At 41.1% G+C, this 23211-nt stretch overlaps 2 protein-coding genes across 3 annotated transcripts in view; both read right to left on the reverse strand.

The window, feature by feature from the left end:
* The window catches only part of LOC128318065 (uncharacterized), a 147165-nt gene that overhangs the window by 55728 nt on the left and 68226 nt on the right, over positions 1-23211 (reverse strand). The gene's annotated exons all lie outside the window — the stretch shown is intronic.
* Positions 19034-22371, reverse strand: LOC117597021 (uncharacterized). The gene is made up of 4 exons (XM_053233036.1): positions 22135-22371; positions 21721-22026; positions 20999-21129; positions 19034-20486 (listed from the first exon to the last, which is right to left on the reverse strand). Exons 1-4 carry the CDS (start codon positions 22262-22264, stop codon positions 20424-20426), a joined length of 630 nt encoding a protein of 209 aa, XP_053089011.1. The 5' UTR covers positions 22265-22371; the 3' UTR covers positions 19034-20423.

Raw genomic sequence — 23211 nt, forward strand, 5'->3', positions numbered from 1 at the left:
TTATTCAACAACAAACAATATACACACATCTAATAAACATAATAAACATATGGATGCCCCAAGTACCTGGCAAAAAAAAAACAAAAAAACAAAACTAGTCAAAACTGCTAGTGAAGTTTCTAATACAGTTGCTGAGGAAGTGACTGATAAAGTGATAATTTTTCTCTCTTCTGACTGTTGTAATCCATCCCTCTATATTTTCTCCCTCTGTCAGAAAGTTGTGGAAACACCATAGTGTTTTTTTCTTTTCTTTTTTCTATTTTCGGTTACTCAATAACAACAGCCGACTGGATCGGTTACTCAATGACAACAGCCGACTGGATCGGTTACCCAGTGACAACAGCCGACTGGATCGGTTACCCAGTGACAACAGCCGACTGGATCGGTTACCCAGTGACAACAGCCGACTGGATCGGTTACTCAGTGACAACAGCCGACTGGATCGGTTACTCAATGACAACAGCCGACTGGATCGGTTACCCAGTGACAACAGCCGACTGGATCGGTTACTCAGTGACAACAGCCGACTGGATCGGTTACTCAGTGACAACAGCCGACTGGATCGGTTACTCAATGACAACAGCCGACTGGATCGGTTACTCAATGACAACAGCCGACTGGATCGGTTACCCAGTGACAACAGCCGACTGGATCGGTTACTCAATGACAACAGCCGACTGGATCGGTTACTCAGTGACAACAGCCGACTGGATCGGTTACTCAGTGACAACAGCCGACTGGATCGGTTACTCAGTGACAACAGCCGACTGGATCGGTTACTCAATGACAACAGCCGACTGGATCGGTTACCCAGTGACAACAGCCGACTGGATCGGTTACTCAGTGACAACAGCCGACTGGATCGGTTACCCAGTGACAACAGCCGACTGGATCGGTTACCCAGTGACAAAAGCCGACTGGATCGGTTACCCAGTGACAACAGCCGACTGGATCGGTTACCCAGTGACAACAGCCGACTGGATCGGTTACCCAGTGACAACAGCCGACTGGATCGGTTACCCAGTGACAACAGTCGACTGGATCAGTTACTCAGTGACAACAGCCGACTGGATCGGTTACTCAGTGACAACAGCCGACTGGATCGGTTACCCAGTGACAACAGCTGACTGGAACTCTATTGTGTATTTTTTGACAATAGTTTGTTTTTAGTATTTAGTGTGTAGTTCGATTAGCAGTTCAGTAATTAACTTTAATTTGTCAATATTTGTGATGATTAGGGTTGTATTCGTGGAAAAATCTAAGTTACGTTGGGTGATGTTTAATTTTCCATTATCTAAATCATACTTGAAATTCTGTAAATGTTTGACGTGCCATTTCCTACAACTGGTACTGGCTGCCATAGTAACAGGGGTGGCGCAACTAGTGTTCTACTTTTGACAACAAATCAGTTTTCTTGCCACTAAAAGTAAACATTGTGGAGGGAGAGCATTTGTATACAAAATCCACCCGTGTATATATGCACCATAGTGCACCAGATGAAGGAGAAGCAGTGTGTGCTCTTTGCCGTTGCAGCCATCCATTGCACTAGATGCGCATGTCGCATGGTGGGCTGGAGTCTTTTTCCCTTCTTTTGGTTTATTGGCGAATCGCACACTAAATGCATATTGCCACCTGTCAGCAAAGTGAACGAATCTTTATTCAAGTCTTTATTCGTTCATTTCATTCATTTGAATACAATTCAATTAATAAAGTAAAATTTTCAATAGACAACGTCTACTTACGCAAACTCATATTTCGAATAAGGAAAATGTTAATCTAGCCAAGGACAAATTCTGAGAAACAGAAATGATGAGTTCACCACTCAGCTGGGTTTCTGGTCCGAGTCGTCCATTGTTTTGTCACGTGACAGCCGCGTGCTCTATGTACAGGAATGATGAGTTCACCACGCCCCCGCTTCCACATACACGTTATAAAACACACTGAAAATAGAGTAGTGGTTTATGTTATCTGTACAATAGCATCATGAGACATCTCCATGTCTGGTGCTAACAGATGAAATGTGTCAACATCTCTACCCTCACAAACACATACATTTAAGTAGGACTAGGACCAGGAACCAATGGTTCTTATTATTAACTTTGTTATATACTAGTAAAATAAAAACCTTACTAAATGAGAAACCACTAATAGCTATAATTTTAAATAATACCAATCTTATTACTTTGAATACAGTACAATAATAACATATGAACATTCTAGGGGTAATGATACCAATTGCCTTTTAATAATAATAATAATAATAATAATAATAATAAAAAAAAAAGTCATCAACTTATCAGGAGAGGGTCCATGACCTTTTTATATGTTCAACAAGAATGTGTCTACATACCTTTGGCTATATAGTCTATTATCTTTATAATTAATATTGCAAAATATTTGCAAACAACATTTTTTATGAAATCCAATATTAAAATGGATTCATGATCCAGGAGGGAACGCTACACAAGGCAGTGGAAATGTGACCTTCTTAGAGGAGCTGGAAGCTCATCACACTGCTGAGGAACCAGGACTGAAGCAGATCCCAGAGAAGGACAGATGATATTCCAGAGTTGGAGTGCAGGTGTGGAGATCTAAACCAGGCTTCTTACATGATGTGGTGCTCAGTGAAATCTTCTCCAAAGGTAATATATGACAGGAGAAGCCTATAGAATTATCTGATGAGGATATGTAACAGATAAAGGGATTAAAAAAAAGACTTGCAGTAGTCAGGTCTAGAACTGACAAACAGTATGAGGGAGGATTCCAGCAGATTCTGTAGTCAGGTCATATTCTTTTGGTGTTGTGAAGAACAAAGGGATGGAGAAATCATTTATTCCCGTCTTCCTATCTGAGTTCAGCTCTCTCCTTGCTCCAGAATCATGCTGCATGAAGTTATAAGTCTCTTCTCTCTGTTACTCCATTCTTATGTTTGAGCTTCGTTCTCTTCCTGCTCCAACATCATTCGGTTCTCTCGTAGGTTAGTCGTTGCTGAGGTACCATTTCAGATCTGATGTCTTCCTGCTCCACTGCTGCTCCTCTGTACAAGTTAATATGGCTGAAACGTATAAAAAATCATTGAAGTGCACATTATTAAATACTAATCACCAACTTCAAAACCTACACTCAATAAATTCATCACATCTCCTGAAAGGCTGAGGAATAAAATTAAGATGAATTCAGTTGAAAGTCTTTATTTATAAAGAGACTGTAGAGGATTTGCTTCTCAGAGTGAGACTGGAGGAATTCAGTTTTAAAGAGTCAGAGCATCGTATGTAATGCTGAGTGTTCAGATAAATATTTAAAACTATTAATAATCTGATGTTTAAACAGTTAACTGTTCTCTCTCAGTGATCATGTGAGATTACTGAATTAAACGTGGAACTATTCTGACAGTAAAAGTGTAATTTATAGGTGATAATTCTATTTATTTTGTGGAAGTGTGCATGCAGTGACTGAGTGGCGTCTAATCAGGGTGATGTGCTGTGGATTTTATTCTGGTTACAGCACGCAGTCATGTGATCTCTGATGTCATGGAGCTGCATGTCGCTGGTACTTACTTCATCTCTTTGGTAGAACTGAAGTCGTTTCCTCTGGTACAGGATCATCACAGGCAGCGCAACAACAAGCAGCAGCAGCAGCGGTGGCAGCAGCAGCACTGTCGAGAAACTCACTCTACCTGTCTCTACACACACACACACACATACTCACTGTTAGCTTTACTGACTTTATCCTACACAGTATATATTATACTATTAGCACTGTTACAAACTGCAAGTTTCAGAGCGAACATATGGAATTATATTTATATTTACAGGTTTCTATAATCACTGACATTTATATGGATTTATATTTATAAGTTATTGTTTGATATTTAAAACATTTTCTGAGTTTTAACTAGTAGCTAAATGGTCATGTGATCTTATATTAAATTAAAGCCATCATCAGATGCCAAAATCAGACTGTTTGCCGTTATCACACTGTCGCAAACATAAAACTGTACTCAGTGTTTCCCAAAATTCAGTTTATTCTGCTAAATGTTGAAGTTTCCACACTAACACCAATCACACTGAATAAGTACCTCTCACTGATACTGTCACTGATACTGTGTAAGTATGAAAATATTCATTAGTCTCCGTGTCTCGGACGATGTAAACTCCCCCGGCAGTCGAATTTACTCCTCTCAGTGTAAGAACTGTGTTAGTGAGTGATGTTCTCGGTGTGTATTCAGCTGTACAGCTTAGTGATCTTCTATCCACAATGCAGATCTGTTCACCATGTGGATCTGCTGAATCTCCACCCTTATAGATCACCTCCACTCGCTCTGATACGTGCAAATCCAGCTGCAGATCTTCACCAGCGTTTATCTGAACTGATGATATCATGGCTGAGGAGAAAAAACACTCAACATCTTAACTGGGTGTAAATGTGATATAACACATTAAACCTAAATCAGTAAGAGTGTATAAGCTATAGAGCAGGCACTTACTCTCGATGCTGAGACGCAGGTCATTAATGTCTGTGCCATCACACTCACACGTGTATAAACCCCTCATACTGTAATCAGCTGCAGTGATGGTGAGGGTGAGATCTCCCTTCAGGTACTGATCATGGAACATTTTAAATCCCTCTTCTGACCAGCAGGATGTCTGATCACACCGAGCCACTACAACATCTCCATTACTGAGCAGAGTCCATTTGGCCTCACGAGAACATTTCCATTCACAGGGCAGAGCAGCAGACTGATTAAACTTCACCTGTACAGTAGGGACAGCTGATACAGGTACTGAAAGAGAGAAGCAGGTAAACAGAATAAAATATAAACCTATACATGCACATATGATTAAATTTATTCACATATTTATTTCTCTATACATGTGAAATATATCAAAGTACACCACAGAATGTTTGAATCAAATCCAATTGGTCAGAAGGTGTGCATTATTTCTGTAGAACAGTATGACTAAGACAGTAGTTCCAGCTGTAACTTGAACGATGGGATTATATTAATGCGCTCATTCTAATATTTAATAGTAACTGCTCGTACACAGGGATGACGGATGTGCCACACAATCTAAGATCAATAATAAACAGCTGTAAAATGTGTTGTTAAAGTAAAATGCATAATAGTTGATATGTTGACATTTTCTGTTAGGAGATATTTGTTTAATATTTATGGAAGGAGTCTCCTGTGTCAGTGTTTTCTAACGGTCATGTTGCTTCGCAGAGTTTCCCAGGACAGGAAAATCTTTGGGACAGAGGAGTTTATACTTTCTGGTTTCTCTGTAAAATGACTGGGTATGATTAAGAAAGAGAGAGAGGACTCACGCCACATGTAGCAAGGCATAAAGTCCGACAATGATTACAAAGCTAACACCTATCAAGAACCAGAATGACTCTGTGCTGAGTTCCCACAAAGGAAGATGGGCCTTAAGCCACAACCATCAACCCAAACAAAGGTGATGGACCAGATGAAGGTGGAGAGCTGACAGAAGTCTTTACCAACCTCATCAACATCTCCATAGCACAGGTCACTGCCCCACCTGCCTCAAGTCAGTAACCCTCATTCTGGTTCCAAAGCTAACATCTGTCAAGAACCAGAATGACTCTGTTCCCCCATGTAATCATGAAGTGCTTTGAGTGACTTGTCCTAGCACACAAACAGCCACAACCCCTTTCCCCTGGACCAACACCAGCTGGCCTACAGGGCAAGCAGATCCACTGACGACGTTATTCCACTTGCCTTTGCTGGCCTGTAACACCTTGAACAGCGTGACACTTTCAATACATGACCAAAAATATGTGGACACCTGACCATCACACCTTCCCCAAACCATGTCACCAAGTTGTCTGCTGCAGGCCTTCCTCTTTTTTTACTCAGCACACAACTGTTTAGCATGCCTTTGTAAGCTGTGGCATTAAGTCAAGTCACCTTTATTTATATAGCACATTTAAATGACAAAGAGGGTCTGCCAAAGTGCTGTACATCATTTTGACAAAATATAAAAAATGAAAAAAAGACAAATTAAATGAGATTTTAAAAAAAGTCAAATAAAAGAAATATAGCTCCAAGAAGCAATTACGGGGTCAAGCACAGCAGAGGCAAAGTAAGGAGCTAAGCAAGCATCGGAGCATGGTCATGATTTTACACATTAAGTTTCAGTGCAATAGGCAGTAGAGTTGCCAAGATGTTGCATAAAACACTATATCGCGCTTATGTCAACTATGGCATTGTGTTATATGGAAATAGTTCGAGATATCAAAAAGGTTTTTTGCCAGCATGCTCTGATGATGATCTATGTGAAATTTGGTGAAGATTGGATAAGTGGTCTGAGAGGACTCCAAAAAATTAGGTTTTTGACATGACTCAAAATGGCAGACAGACAAAATGGCCTACTGTGGAAAAATGTATATCACTGGTTTCTGTAGGACTTAAGCAAACAAAAGAGGTGAGATTTATGGCCACTGGATGAAATTCAGAGAAGCTATGAGCATGTATGTTTACAATGGCACATATAAACTTTCATCACAATACATCAAAGAGCTGCACAGATACAGCCTCAGATCCTTGTGTTTAAACACCTCAGCACCTTTGGGATGAACTGGAACACCGACTGAACCCCAGACCTCCTCGACATCCCAACATCAGCGCCTGACCTCACTAATGCTCTTGTAGCTGAATGAACACAAATCCCCACAGCCACGCTCCAACATCTAGTGGAAAGCGTCCCAGAAGAGTGGAGCTCATTATAACAGCAAACACACGGGAATAAATCTGGAATGAGATGTTTCAACAAGCACATATGGGTCTGATGGTCAGGGGTGCACATACTTTTGGCCATATAGTGTCAGAATGCTATTTATCAGTTATAGCTATGCCTTCAACCCAATCACCCCTAGCAAGCTAGCCTCCAAACTACATACTCTTGTCCTCAGTGCACACCTGTGCAACTGGATTCTGGACTTTTTAACCAGCGGACCACAAACAGAGAGTCTGAGAAAGCTTTTAAATGCATGTACTGACTTGCTCCAAATTATTTCTCAGTGTACTTGTACAGTTATTCCGCTTAAACCACAGAGATTTGCCAAAGATTACACTGTTTAATTTATTAATGAATGACACGTCACACATTTTAATGCTTTATAGTTAGATGTAATGTTGCTGATTAGCTGTTATAGCTGTGATAAACAGTCGTTCCCTCACCAGCCTCTCCTTTATGCTTTCTCTCGCTCCCTCACTCTCAAAACACACCACATCAACAATTATACACGTTTTACTTTGTTAAACAACACACTTTTAAATCTGCTTATTATTAGTCTCACATTATGTGGAGCATCTGCTGTACAAGTCCATGTGTATGAGCTGTTACTATAGAAACGATAATGTGTTAGAATGAGTGCATTAACTGAGAAAGAACAGGACCTGTCGTTCATGTTACAGCTGGACCTACTGTCCAAGCCTTGCTGTTCTACAGAAATAATGCTGACCAATCAGATACGAGAATGAACCGGGCTGTGGTGTAACAGTGAAGTATCATTCTGTGCAGTACTTTATACTACACCTACATTTACAGACTATTATTTATTTTGGTCATCTTTCCACATTTCCACTGTAAATACTGCTACAACAACTACACTATACTTGTACAGTGACAGTAAACGGTATCTCATCTAGTTTTATAAAATAAAAGAGCAAAACTACTGCATTAAGAATTTTTACCTTCTGACTATCTGACATCTCAAATTAATACTTACAATCAATTCTGTCTAAAACATCATTTTCAGAGAATGGGAAGATTTGAAGAGGAAGTAGACACACTCAGTGTGAGCAGTAAGAGTGAAATCACACTCACCTGTGATGGATGCGAAGGTGAGCAAGAGCAGCACATGGCTTAGGCATGACAACATCATCAGCACTGCACAAGTGAGAACAGGTGAGGAATTAACCAGGTACCTAAAAACAATAACTTCAGTGGGTAAGCTTAAGAACAATGGAGAGTAGAGACAGGACCCCAACTCTCTCTCTCTCTCTCTCTCTCACACACACACACACACACACACACAGGTGTGGCATTAACCAGGTACTTAAACATCAGTGGAAAGGGCTAAGAGCAAAGGAAGACATGAACAGGAGAGATGGAACCCTGACTTATACACAGCTTATACACACACACCTCACACTCGTAGCTGTGCAGCTATGAGATGTTCTCACTCTGTGGTGCTACAGCACTTCATTTAGACTAAACACACTTTATGGAAACAATGGAAAATGCTACAACAGAAAGTATGGGAACTCTTTACATTACACTCTGCTGCTGGTCTCATCACATGACTTGTAATATTTCGTTTTTTAATTATTCATTTGTGGGAATGTGAGAAACAGTGAAAGCAGGATGTACTGAGTTGGAGAATAGTTGCGGTATTGTTTTGGTGTAGCTCTATACATGCTACACTACAGGACAGAATGATAATCTATCTTTAGGTGTTAATAAATACACCTGTACCTGCATGGGGAGATGGGAGGTGTGTTTTCGTGTTTCTGAGTGGTTCCGAAAAGAGAAAGTGAACTTTTCTGTAAATCAACACTGACATCGATGCAAAACAACATTAAACCTAATTTACATGAAGACAGATCCTCATTCATTTAAAAATCCAGTTTAAGACCAACAACACACCGAGGTGCTACTAAAATCACAACTGCTTACCTGTTCTTCAGGTAACGATGGAGTAATGTCCTATTTCCCTTCTCTTTGTGTTTTCTTCAAACTTCAGAGCAAAGGAGACAAAACAAACATCTGCCGAACACGAACCTGCTGCTGAACCTGCAGTCAAAAGCAACCAGAACCAGCAACAAACCCCCACAATCCTAAACTACAGCGATACACGACGATGCAAAATAGAAAATAATTCAGCAACAAACCCCCACAATCCTAAACTACAGCGATACACAACGACGCAAAATAGAAAATAATTCAGCAACAAACCCCCGCAATCGTAACCCTCCCAATCTTTTGATTCCTTTCACCAAAATGACTCGTTCAGATTCATTCAGTGACCCTTTCCGTAAGTTACATCATTACACCAGTAGGTGGCGCCAGTGAGAGTCTTTTTTAGATATTATGAGTAAGTCATTGTTTCATTCACTCAATACATTCATTTAAAAATGCCAAGTCTTCAAGAGACAAGTTTTAGGATTATGATTTATTAAAGATGGCATGTCGAATCCACAAAGAGAAGGTCTGATGAATTTATTTTCAGAAAGACATTTCAGTCAGTACAGGCTAGTTTTGAGAGAGTGACATGAGCTTGCAGGGTTCACAAACCTGAACACTTCTGAAGAAAGTCAGAGCAGAAACAACGATGCAAAACAAAAAATAATAATTCAGCAGAACAGTAAATAATCCAAACATGTTGTATGAAGTTATAAATCTCTTCTCTCTGTTACTCCATTCTTAGGTTTGAGCTTCAGGTTCTCCCCCTGCTCCAACATCATTTGGATCTCTCGTAGGTTAGTCATTTCTGAGGTACCATTCCAGCTCTGATCTCTTCCTGCTCCACTGCTGCTCCTCTGTATGAGTTAACAGAGATGAAACGTATAAAAAATAATTAAAGTGCACATTATTAAATACTAATCACCAACTTCAAAACCTACACTCAATAAATTCATCACATCTCCTGAAAGGCTGAGGAATAAAATTAAGATGAATTCAGTTGAAAGTCTTTATTTATAAAGAGACTGTAGAGGATTTGCTTCTCAGAGTGAGACTGGAGGAATTCAGTTTTAAAGAGTCAGAGCATCGTATGTAATGCTGAGTGTTCAGATAAATATTTAAAACTATTAATAATCTGATGTTTAAACAGTTAACTGTTCTCTCTCAGTGATCATGTGAGATTACTGAATTAAACGTGGAACTATTCTGACAGTAAAAGTGTAATTTATAGGTGATAATTCTATTTATTTTGTAGAAGTGTGCATGCAGTGACTGAGTGGCGTCTAATCAGGGTGATGTGCTGTGGATTTTATTCTGGTTACAGCACACAGTCATGTGATCTCTGATGTCACGGAGCTGCACGTCGCTGGTACTTACTTCATCTCTTTGGCACTGCTGCAGGATTATCACAAGCAGCACAACAAGCAGCAGCAGCCCTGCCACTATCAGGACACTCCCTCACACTGGTAGCGCTCTCTCCTGCTGATCAAACACACACACACACACACAGTGTATAATATGTAATAATGAGTGTTGTGTTATCCATGTTGTTACAGATGTTATTAACAGTAGATCATGACAGAACTACACTACACACTAAAACTATACAACTGTATTTATATCATTTTGACATTTTAAGCATTTTAATAATTTTCTGTCATTTCCTCCTGCTGTTACCTTCTAAACTGTCCCTCTAAAGACCAGGACTCCAGACTGAGACTAGATAAATTGCACAATTGTGGGGGGGTTGGTCCCATTGTTGTGCAGCTTCCCAGACTATTAAGATACAACCTCAAAATTATACAGTTTTAAAGCTTACGAAATATAATGTGAATATCAGATAATTACAGAATACTAGCTCTAACGTCAGATTAAACGATTAAGCGTTGTTTACACAGTTTCGAGGCATCTTGGTTTCTGAGGGAAAATATCACGCGACTGTTCCTTGGAAATGTTAGGCAATGACACTTTCACAAGCCACCAAATGTAACTGTATGATGCGTAGATCTGGCCAAGACAAATGTACTCTGCAATAAAAGACCAATAAATTACAGTTAGATAATAATCTTTAGTCTCACAGTGAAGATAAATTTATAAACTTTCATATGGTACCATTTTCATTGTTCTACCGTTCTTTGTCGTGAAGTTACGAGGCATCATGATCATCAGACACTCCCCTCCCTTGTAGGCAAATATACTCGCCTGTGTATAGATATTTATAAATGTTTATCGTGAAATATCTTGAAAACTTTAGCCAACCAGCACCTTTATCACCTGTTTTCTAATTCATCTAATCAAAATATGTAAACATTAGCACATTTTATCTCAGAGGTCGATAATTTCCCAAAATTTGTAGACCAGTGATGTTAGCTCACCACCTGAAGCAGTCTCTCACCTGCAGCAGTCTCTGACCTGAAGGAGTCTCCTACCTGAAGCAGTCTCTCACCTGCAGCAGTCTCCTACCTGAAGCAGTCTCTCACCTGCAGCAGTCTCCCACCTGAAGCAGTCTCCTACCTGAAGCAGTCTCTCACCTGCAGCAGTCTCCGACCTGAAGCAGTCTCCTACCTGAAGCAGTCTCTCACCTGCAGCAGTCTCCGACCTGAAGCATTCTCGTACCTGTAGCAGTCTCCCACCTGAAGCATTCTCGTACCTGTAGCAGTCTCCCACCTGAAGCAGTCTCCCACCTGCAGCAGTCTCCTGCCTGAAGCATTCTCGTACCTGTAGCAGTCTCCCACCTGAAGCAGTCTCTCACCTGCAGCAGTCTCCTACCTGAAGCAGTCTCTCACCTGCAGCAGTCTCCCACCTGAAGCAGTCTCCTACCTGAAGCAGTCTCTCACCTGCAGCAGTCTCCGACCTGAAGCAGTCTCCCACCTGAAGCAGTCTCCCACCTGCAGCAGTCTCCTACCTGAAGCATTCTCGTACCTGTAGCAGTCTCCCACCTGAAGCAGTCTCTCACCTGAAGCAGTCTCCTACCTGAAGCCATCTCTCACCTGAAGCAGTCTCTCACCTGTAGCAGTATCCTACCTGAAGCAGTCTCTCACCTGAAGCAGTCTCCCACCTGCAGCCGTCTCTCACCTGAAGCAGTCTCCCACCCGAAGCAGTCTCTCACCTGCAGCCGTCTCTCACCTGAAGCAGTCTCCCACCCGAAGCAGTCTCTCACCTGAAGCAGTCTCCTACCCGAAGCAGTCTCTCACCTGAAGCAGTCTCCTACCTGTAGCAGTCTCTCACCTGAAGCAGTCTCCTACCTGAAGCAGTCTCCCACCTGAAGCAGTCTCCTACCTGAAGCAGTCTCTCACCTGAAGCAGTCTCCTACCTGAAGCAGTCTCCCACCTGAAGCAGTCTCCTACCTGAAGCAGTCTCTCACCTGAAGCAGTCTCCCACCTGAAGCAGTCTCCTACCTGAAGCAGTCTCTCACCTGAAGCAGTCTCCTACCTGAAGCAGTCTCCTACCTGTAGCAGTCTCCTACCTGTAGCAGTCTCTCACCTGAAGCAGTCTCCTACCTAAACACATCTATAAATAAACTCATGAGGCTGCTGTTATGCTTTAATGCTTCTCATGTCCCAGTAGCCTGGATGCAGTTATTATGGATCCTTTAATCATTTCCTGTCATTTGATGTAATTTCCTCCTGCTGTGACCAACAAACATATCTAAAGTGCACAGTTCAGAACAAAAATTATGAATTTCACTGGGGGCAATAGCATCAGCTTTGGATTATTTAGTTTAAAGAGGTTTTTAAATATTTGAAATTATATTTAAAAATATATTATTTGTGAATGTAGAATGTTTTGAATTCTCTGATTTTACTGGACACCGTCAGGAAGCCCTATTATACTATTAGATTTCTGTAATCACTGACATTTATATGGATTTATATTTATAAGTTATTGTTTGGTATTTAGAACATTTTCTGAGTTTAACTAGTAGCTAAATGGTCATGTGATCTTATATTAAATTAAAGCCATCATCAGATGCCAAAATCAGACTGTTTGCCGTTATCACACTGTCGCAAACATAAAACTGTACTCAGTGTTTCCCAAAATTCAGTTTATTCTGCTAAATGTTGAATGTTTAGTAAATATAACGAACAAATTATGAGGGCAGCCTCTGGATTACTCCTGTATAGTCTTGCGTGGTGCGCGTCGGTACCGTTACTCCCGTATAGTCCCGCGTGGTGCGCGTCGGTTCCGTTACTCCCGTATAGTCTTGCGTGGTGCGCGTCGGTACCGTTACTCCCGTATAGTCCTGCGTGGTGCGCGTCGGTACCGTTACTCCTGTATAGTCCTGCGTGGTGCGCGTCGGTACCGTTACTCCCGTATAGTCTTGCGTGGTGCGCGTCGGTACCGTTACTCCTGTATAGTCCTGCGTGGTGCGCGTCGGTACCGTTACTCCCGTATAGTCCCGCGTGGTGCGCGTCGGTTCCGTTACTCCCGTATAGTCCCGCGTGGTGCGCGTCGGTACCGTTACTCCCGTATAGTCCCGCGTGGTGCGCCTCGGTACCGTTACTCCCGTATAGTCCCGCGTGGTGCGCGTCGGTACCGTTACTCCCGTATAGTCCCGCGTGGTGCGCGTCGGTTCCGTTACTCCCGTATAGTCCCGCGTGGTGCGCGTCGGTACCGTTACTCCTGATGTGTAATGATCTGTGTGGTTCAGACTCCAGTGACTTCAGCTGCCAGTCTTACAGTTTATTCCTTTCAGATATTAATATCACTTCTTCATCACTTCTTGTTCCATATAAATATTCTCTTTCTTTATGGCTTATTATTTGTTATTTATTTAATGAAATATCTCTCTGTAGTCACTAATGCATGTTTTATTTAAATAACACTTTAACAGTTCACTTTATTGCCATTTACAGTAGCTACATGTCTCTCCTCAGTGTAGTCGTGTTTATCTACTGAACTCCAGAATAAAGACCTCAGCAGCAGGTAAATTAAAGACAACACTGACCCCTACTGGCCTGTCTGTGACATTACACATTAAATCCACACTGTATCCCTCAGTTACACAGTTTATAACGAACACATGCTTTGTGTGAATCTTTAATCATAATGTTAACGATAACCTGAGGTAATTTATACCTGTTTACACTTTATAAATATTTCGATACAGGTGTGCTAATAGCGTTATTTTACTGCCACGTTAAATTTAGATTTTAAAAAAAAAGTCTACGTTACTAGGGAAACTGTGTCCCTTAGCAACCAGGGAACCAATCAGGAGACGCCTTTAACCTGCAGCACTCTGCTATAAATGCAAACTGGAACTTCATTCTGAAGAGTTTTAAAAACAAGTGTATAACGAGTTCCACTCTGTATTACTAAAATTTTAAATATGGCCACACATTAATTAAACAGTCACAAATAATAATAAAAAAACACTGGATTTAGAGTGAATGTAACCGGCCCCACACTGACACTGTTACGGTCTGCGTTGTGTTACAAATGAAGAGATGGATCACGGGAACTGCTGCTGATGGAGGGTTTATTACCATGGAGCATGCGGATGCTGGATGGAATAGAAAGAGAGTATAACAATGGGAAATGATTTCGTTCTGTGATTTTTCCACCTGGACAGATTAAACACCAGTTAATTGGTTAATTGGTTAATTGGTTAGCTAAAATCACCGTATTCTGCTAACGCACATACATACACTCAAACCGCTGTACTCAGTAATAAATGATTAAATCTCATCCATCCACGCATAAAACGATTCCTATTACATTTATAACACTCTCAACAATAATATTTTTGCGTGTTAAGTACTTAATAAAACTTCTGGTAACTCTTACAAACTTATATTGAAGCAGCACCGCTAACTGCTCAACGCGGTCTAAGGACGCAGCGCGGGCTGAACAGAAATGACGTCACGACGTAAAATGAATATAAAACTCTTTTCCCAAAATGACACAAATAAAATACAAAACTAAATTATAACGTTTTCGTGAACAAACTAATATAAAGCAAATACATGAAAATTGAAAGGAAGGATCATTAGTGAAATACATTAATTTAGATCGTGAGTACACACTCTTATTAACATCCGTCACATTCGCCCCCCCTGAATTTCACTAATATCCTGACCAAAATGACACAAAAATTGATCCAACAGAACCAGAATTTCAACGAGTCTCATTTGCAGTTCAACATGGTAAGTTACCTACTTGATAGGTTAAGAAAAGTCCAAGGTTGATCAAGTCTTAGACATTCTCAGAACGGTATGCTGCCTTGTACAACATACAATAATCTGGTCTACACTTAATAAAATTCATACATCACACATACCCTTTCACAGTATTGTGATAGAAAAATAAAATATATTTTTAAAATAAAGAAAGAATTGATCCCGATCTCTTTGGTAAGGACGGACCCACTTTCTGAATGTAAAATGGCCTCTGTGTCATGGACTCAATCAAACGGCTAACTTTTTTGACCACCCTTCCCGCACGGGTCCTAACACCCTGTGTGTCAGTGGGAATGTGTGCTTGTGTATCAGGAATACTGTTAGCATGAAGGTCATTCACAGGTTGTGTTTGTGAGTTAGAGTTATTAGCAAGAGATTCAGTCGTATTACCGGTTACTTCATCAGAATAACCCCCAGCGACCTCGTTCTCACTGGGATCTTGTTCACAGACACTTCTTCGACTTTGGATTGAATGATCAGATTCCAAATCATCACCACCCACAGGCCCTTGACCCTCAATTCCGTCCTGTCCATCAAGCACCCATGCCCTTGTTCTATCATCAGAACCCTCCTCTTTCGATGAATCAGACAACTCAGACACACAAGACTCAGTCTCCATGTTCTCAGCATTAGACTGGATGTCCTTGTCATCTTGAGGTGGTTCAATAAGTAGAAAGCTGATCTCCAGAATCAAATTTCGATGCACTACTTTTGATTTGCCTTCCTCGTCAATCAGTTTGTATACGTTTGTTTGAAGGTTTCGATCCTTTACAGTATAGCCAGTTGGGTCCCACTTATCGGCAAGCTTTTTCTTTCCTCTTTCACTCTTGTTTGCAAGGAGCACTCTGTCTCCAATGTTCAAACATGTGCCCTTGACCTTCCGATTATAACCCTTAGCCTGCTTTTTCTGTTCTTTCTCAGTGTGTTTCTAAGCAGTGTGTGCTGCTTCATAAAGGTAAGACATAAGTGTTTTCGCAAAACTGCCATGGTCAACAATCACAGGGTCATGCAACACCTGCCCAAAGACGACATCGACAGGTAGCTTTGGAATGCGACCAAACATTAACTGGAATGGGGCGTAACCAGTGGTCTCATGTGCTGTGGCCTTATATGCAAATGTCAGAGTCTGTATCTGCTCGGGCCACTTGTGTTTCTCCTTAAGAGGCAGAGAACGAAGCATGCTGCCCAAGGTCCGATTGAACCACTCGGTTCCACCATTCCCCATCGTGTTGGCACATGCGTGTTGGCAAACCATAGATGCAGAAGACATGATCCCACAGCTTCTTCGCAATTTGTTTTGCTTTCTGGTTTACACACGGGAAGGCATGGACCAACTTTGTAAAGTGATCCGTCACGACTAATACATCTACAGAACGTTGCTTGCTGTCCTCGGCACTCCAAAAGTCCAAACACACTAACTCCATGGGGGCTGAAGTCCTGATGTTCTCAAGTGGGGCTCGAGCAGATGGCTCTGGTGTTTTGGCCAATATACATCTCTGACAACACTTGACATACTCCCTTATGTCACGATCCATTGTAGGCCAGAAAAAGTGTTGTCGAGTTAGCTGGAGAGTTCTTGACTGTCCCTGATGTCCAGCAAGATCGTGCACACCAGTTAAGGCTTTAGCCCTAAGACTAGAAGGAAGTACAAGTTGGAACCTCTTGTGATTGCTTAAAGGATCTTTGGAGACACGATAGACTACTCCATCTTGAACCTTCAGTCGATCCCATTGCTTAAGAAAAACTAGAACCCTGGCATCCATTCCGGCCATCTCTCGTCTTGATGGTCTTTTCTTCTGACCCAGATAGGGTATTATTTTTGAGATTGCTGGATCTGATTCTTGGCCCTGTCAGATCTCCTCGAGAGGGATTGCTGAAATTGTGTCAGGTCCAAGTGTTGCTGCATTCTGAATGGACTGGATTGTCTGCATGGCCCTTAGCTCAGTTACAGTCTCCCACTGATTGTGGAGGTTCAAAAGAGTTCTGACTGTTGTGTAAGGAAATTTAGCTCTTTCAGTGTTTCACTATATAAAATCAGACGAGACTTTATTACTATTCTAAAACACAGAAACTAATCTAACACACACACACACACACGTAAACAGGGGTGAAAATGGCTTTGAAAAGAGAGTGAATGAAATTCCGAGATTCTAGAAGTTTCTCAGACCATGACCTGAACGAACCATCAACTTATGAGTTTGATTTACCATTCGCTTCGTTTAGAAGGGCTTTAAACTTGTATTAAATGCACCAGTTCAGCAAGAATCTGGAGGTACTATACTTCCGTTTGTGTTGCCAGGGATTCCCTCGTTGCGTTGCTGTTTGGAAGGAGTTTCCGGCGATGTTGATTGGTCGGCGGTCTGGTTGGCCTTAGGTAGCGTCTCGAAAGACCAATGAGGAAGATAAACAGAGTGAGGCACGAACCCGGCAGAGTCTCGTAGGCGGGTTGCAAAACTCTGATGAATGGTTCACAACGGTGTGAAGGCTAGAGTTGGAAGCTTTGCAGGAACCAGTCTGGATGCGGAGTCTCGGAGCAAGCGTGATCTCCTCGTGATGAACGTCTAAAGCTCTTGGTTGATGAGACTTCCTTCAGATGTGGATGGAGACTCTCTTGAGCTGTTAGTTGAAGAGAACTCCTTGAAGATGTTGATAAAAGCCCTCTGAAGATGTTGATGGACTCTTGCACAGGTGTTTTGGATGAGACACTTGCAGAGTCATAAGATTAGGTTAGAACTTTGTTAAGGAATTTGGTAACATGCATGTAATACATCATACTCAACTTTACATTATACCAACCCTTAGGAAATTCAATAGTGATCACACACATACCAAACATGACATACCTGCTGTTACTGATACACACACACGAACACTATGGTCCCTGTTAAACGATCAAAAAGCCGCCCCCCCATTTCTGTAGTTATCAGTTTTGCCATGGTGTTGGGTGAGCCATCTGGTCTTGGCCAGCGGCCTAGATCAGTATGTTTGACAGAGGTTCCTCTTGGCTGAGATTAGCTCAGTTACCTCAGATTAGCTCAGAGTTTACCCCAGATTAGCTCAGTTAGCACGTCTCAGATTTCAGTTACCTCAGAGTTTACCCCAGATTAGCTCAGTTAGCACGTCTCAGATTTCAGTTACCTCAGAGTTTACCCCAGATTAGCTCAGTTAGCACATCTCAGATTTCAGTTACCTCAGAGTTTACCTCAGATTAGCTCAGTTAGCACATCTCAGATTTCAGTTATCACAGAGTTTACCTCAGATAAGCTCAGTTAGCACATCTCAGTTTTCAGTTACCTCAGAGTTTACCTCAGATTAGCTCAGTTAGCACATCTCAGATTTCAGTTACCTCAGTTTACCTCAGATAAGCTCAGTTAGCACGTCTCAGATTTCAGTTACCTCAGTTTACCTCAGATAAGCTCAGTTAGCACATCTCAGATTTCAGTTATCACAGAGTTTACCTCAGATAAGCTCAGTTAGCACATCTCAGATTTCAGTTATCACAGAGTTTACCTCAGATAAGCTCAGTTAGCACATCTCAGATTTCAGTTAGATCATTAGCTCAGTTATTTTATATAAAATAATACATTTTATACACAGCAGAAAAACTTTGCAAACTGCCATATAAAAAGAAATCACTGTATATTTACAGCACAGTAATTTTAACAGAGGGTTAAGGGTCTTACTCAGTATTTTACCACCGAGTACTCTGGTGGATAAAACCTCCTGCTCACCTGCTTTAGTTAAGATGCACACACAAGAAAGCTTTACACACAATAATACACACACTTTATTATTACTTTCTCCTCATAACTTTCTTTCTTCCTAATGTAGGAGAAAAAAGTGTGTATGTAAACTTTTCTAGTTTCTACATCTTAACTAAAAATAAGAGTAGCAGGAGCTTTTCCCTCCCAAGGGCTTGGTAGTTACTGTAAAACCCTGTACACACACACACACACACACACACACACACACACACACACTCCAGTTTCTAGATCAGAGACACATCCACCAGGTTTCATATCCAACACTTCCTCATAACCACACGTCCTCACTGTCTCGGAGAAAATCTGTCAGAACCACAGTTTATTCAAAACAAGTTTCACATTACATTTATCTGTATTACAAAATAAAATATGAACACGAATGTAATATAAAATACAAATTTTATTATCAATGTACAAAATGTCTTCTGTGACAAACACAAAACATAGAATTTATATTGTACATAAAAACATAGCATTCAAGTAAAAGCTAACAGTGAACAAGTCTATTGTACATACAGCTACACTACACTACCATTTCTGACTCTTAATGAAATGGCCATTTTCATGCCAGTCTGTTTAAACATTCTGCTTGTCAATTAATTAAATTAATTAAATTAATGCTAGGCTCCCTCCACTGGCTTCCTGTAGCTGCTGCATCAGATTTAAAACACTGATGCTCACCTACAAAGCCAAAAACAGACCAGCATCCAGCTACCTCAAAGCACTTATCACACCTCACACTGCACCACGCTCCCTCTGATCCTCTAGCACTGCTCGCCTGCTCTCTCCATCTCTCAGGGTACAAGGAAGACCTGCATCAAGACTCTCCTCTGTCCTGGCACCTCCATAAACACCTTCTTCTTCAGGAAGTACCTAAATTAGCACTTTGGTATTTTATATCTAGCTAATCATAGCAGTGGGAACATGTGTGTGTCTGAATTCTGGCCCCAAAATCTCAAATATCTAGTTGAATCATGAGCAGAGTGTAGCCCTGCGAGCGAGCAATAACAAAGTGCGACTGTGCGTCACTGATGAGTGCGAGAGGAACGGAAGTAGACTTCTATGCAGGCTCAATTCACTGCTGCATGTTCATCAATAGCTTTGTGTGCACGCTAATCACAGCACCTAGCATATCTATGCTAACACTGTTCTGTGTGCTTAGATCCTCCCTCACAATCTCTAGTAATGATGCTACAGATAACCCTCTCAAAAGACTACACTTAGAGTATGTTATTCTTCTACTTCTTCTCATGTGCACTGAACATCTTGCAGGTGGGGAAAAACATGCTGCATGATGTTATAAATCTCTTCCCTCTGTTACTCCATTCTTATGTTTGAGCTTCAGGTTGTCTTACTGCTCCAACATCATTTGTGGAGATCTAAACCAGGCTTCGTACATGATGTGGTGCTCAGTGAAATCATCTCCAAAGGTAATATATGACAGGAGAAGCCTATAAAAAGATCTGATGAGGATATGTAACAGATAAAGGGATTAAAAAAAAGACTTGCAGTAGTCAGGTCTAGAACTGACAAACAGTATGAGGGAGGATTCCAGCAGATTCTGTAGTCAGGTCGTATTCTTTTGGTGTTGTGAAGAACAAAGGGATGGAGAAATCATTTATTCCCGTCTTCCTATCTGAGTTCAGCTCTCTCCTTGCTCCAGAATCATGCTGTATGAAGTTATAAGTCTCTTCCCTCTGTTACTCCATTCTTATGTTTGAGCTTCAGGTTCTCCTCCTGCTCCAACATGCTTTCGTTCTCTGGCAGGTCCCTCATTTGTATGGTGCCATTCGAGCTCTGATGTCTTCCTGCTCCACTGCTGCTCCTCTGTACGACTTAATAGAGTTGAAACGTATAAAAAATCATTAAAGTGCACATTATTAAATACTAATCACCAACTTCAAAACCTACACTCAATAAATTCATCACATCTCCTGAAAGGCTGAGGAATAAAATTAAGATGAATTCAGTTGAAAGTCTTTATTTATAAAGAGACTGTAGAGGATTTGCTTCTCAGAGTGAGACTGGAGGAATTCAGTTTTAAAGAGTCAGAGCATCGTATGTAATGCTGAGTGTTCAGATAAATATTTAAAACTATTAATAATCTGATGTTTAAACAGTTAACTGTTCTCTCTCAGTGATCATGTGAGATTACTGAATTAAATGTGGAACTATTCTGACAGTAAAAGTGTAATTTATAGGTGATAATTCTATTTATTTTGTGGAAGTGTGCATGCAGTGACTGAGTGGCGTCTAATCAGGGTGATGTGCTGTGGATTTTATTCTGGTTACAGCACGCAGTCATGTGATCTCTGATGTCACGGAGCTGCACGTCGCTGGTACTTACTTCATCTCTTTGGCAGAACTGAAGTAGTTTCTTCTCGTAGCACTGGATTATCACAGACAGCACAAAAGCAAGCAGCAGCCCTGTCACTGTCGGGATAATCACCCACACTGGTAGAGCACTCTCCTGCTGATCTGTCTCAAACACACACACACACACTGTTAGCGTTAGTGACTTTATCCTATACACACACACACTGTTAGCGTTAGTGACTTTATCCTATACACACACACACACACACACACACACACACACACACACACTGTTAGCTTTACTGACTTTATCCTACACACACACACACTGTTAGCTTTACTGACTTTATCCCACACACACACACACACACACTGTTAGCTTTACTGACTTTATCCCACACACACACACACACTGTTAGCTTTACTGACTTTACCCTACACACACACACACTGTTAGCTTTACTGACTTTATTCTACACACACACACACACCCACACACTGTTAGCTTTACTGACTTTATTCTACACACACACACTGTTAGCTTTACTGACTTTATCCTACACACACACACACACACACACACACTGTTAGCTTTACTCAGTTTAACTTTGTTGATTTTAACTTGAAGAATCCTTTTTGTTAGCATGAGTGAAAAAGAGGATATTTATATAGATTTATATTTATATGTTATTGTTTGGTATTTAAAACATTTTCTGAGTTTCCACACGGACACCAATCACACTGAATACGTACCTCTCACTGATACTGTCACTGATACTGTGTAAGTATGAAAATATTCATAATTCTCTGTGTCACGGACGATGTAAACTCCCCCATCAGTCAGCTTTACTCCTCTCAGTGTAAGAACTGTGTTAGTGAGTGATGTTCTCAGTGTGTATTCAGCTGTACAGCGTAGTGAGCTTCTATCCACAGTGCAGATCTGTTCACCATGTGGATCTGCTGAATCTCCACCCTTATAGATCACCTCCACTTGCTCTGATACGTGCAAATCCAGCTGCAGATCTTCACCAGGGTTTATCTGAACTGATGATATCATGGCTGAGGAGAAAAAACACTCCACATCTTAACTGGGTGTAAATGTGATATAACACATTAAACCTAAATCAGTAAGAGTGTATAAGCTATAGAGCAGGTAAAGACACTTACTCTCGATGCTGAGACGCACGTCATTAATGTCTCTGCCATCACACTGACACGTGTATAAACCCCTCATACTGTAATCAGCTGCAGTGATGGTGAGGGTGAGATCTCCCTTCAGGTACTGATCATGGGACATTTTAAATCCCTCCTTTAGTGACCAGCAGGATGTCTGATCACACCGAGCCAATACAACACTTTGGTTACTGAGCAGAGTCCATTTGGCCTCACGAGAACATTCCCATTCACAGGGCAGAGCAGCAGCCTGATTAAACTTCACCTGTACAGTAGTGACAGCTGATACAGGTACTGAAAGAGAGAAGCAGGTAAACAGAATAAAATATAAACCTATACATGCACATATGATTAAATTAAAATTAAAATGTGTATATTTCACACATTTCAGTATAAAGCCTTCCTATAAAACACTTTGTATTTATAAATAAAACAATATGCACATGTGACCTGGTTGCAAGAAAACCATAAGAGACCAGAACCTGTCATAAGAGAACTACAGATTCCTTCAAGAATCAGACTGATGTTCGCTAAAATGTTCTTCAGTTGTTATTATGGATTAGCACTAAAGGACAGTGAGTGCTGTTCAGCTAAACTAACAGTGGAACTCTAGAAGATCCTTACGGCTCGGCATCCTGTCAGGGGCTAAATGATGCTAAGTGGTGCTCTAGCCTGCAGCGACCAGATGCACACACACACACCTCATAGCTTTACTGACTTTATCCTACACACACACACACACACACACACACACACACACACACACACACACACACCTCATAGAAACTCCCAGCGTTTATACTAGAGAGAACACAAAGGCTTACAGGTCTACTGATGATTGCAACATCCAGGATGTCGTCATGGCACGGAAAGCTCCATGAACTCATCTGTTAGCTGAACAAAGTTAGTGAGTTCACTTTAAGCTGGTTAAATATGTCCTTTATAATTAACTCCTCAGGAGGAACGTGATCCAGGTATCTAGCCTCAGCTAACTAGTTTCTTCATGTAGATTTTAGGCAAGCTATGTAGGTTTATTAAAGCAATGTAAATTAGTTATTTTAGCTAACTAGC

This window comes from Pangasianodon hypophthalmus, chromosome 4, assembly GCF_027358585.1.
Source record: "Pangasianodon hypophthalmus isolate fPanHyp1 chromosome 4, fPanHyp1.pri, whole genome shotgun sequence".
Classification (NCBI taxonomy): domain Eukaryota; kingdom Metazoa; phylum Chordata; class Actinopteri; order Siluriformes; family Pangasiidae; genus Pangasianodon; species Pangasianodon hypophthalmus.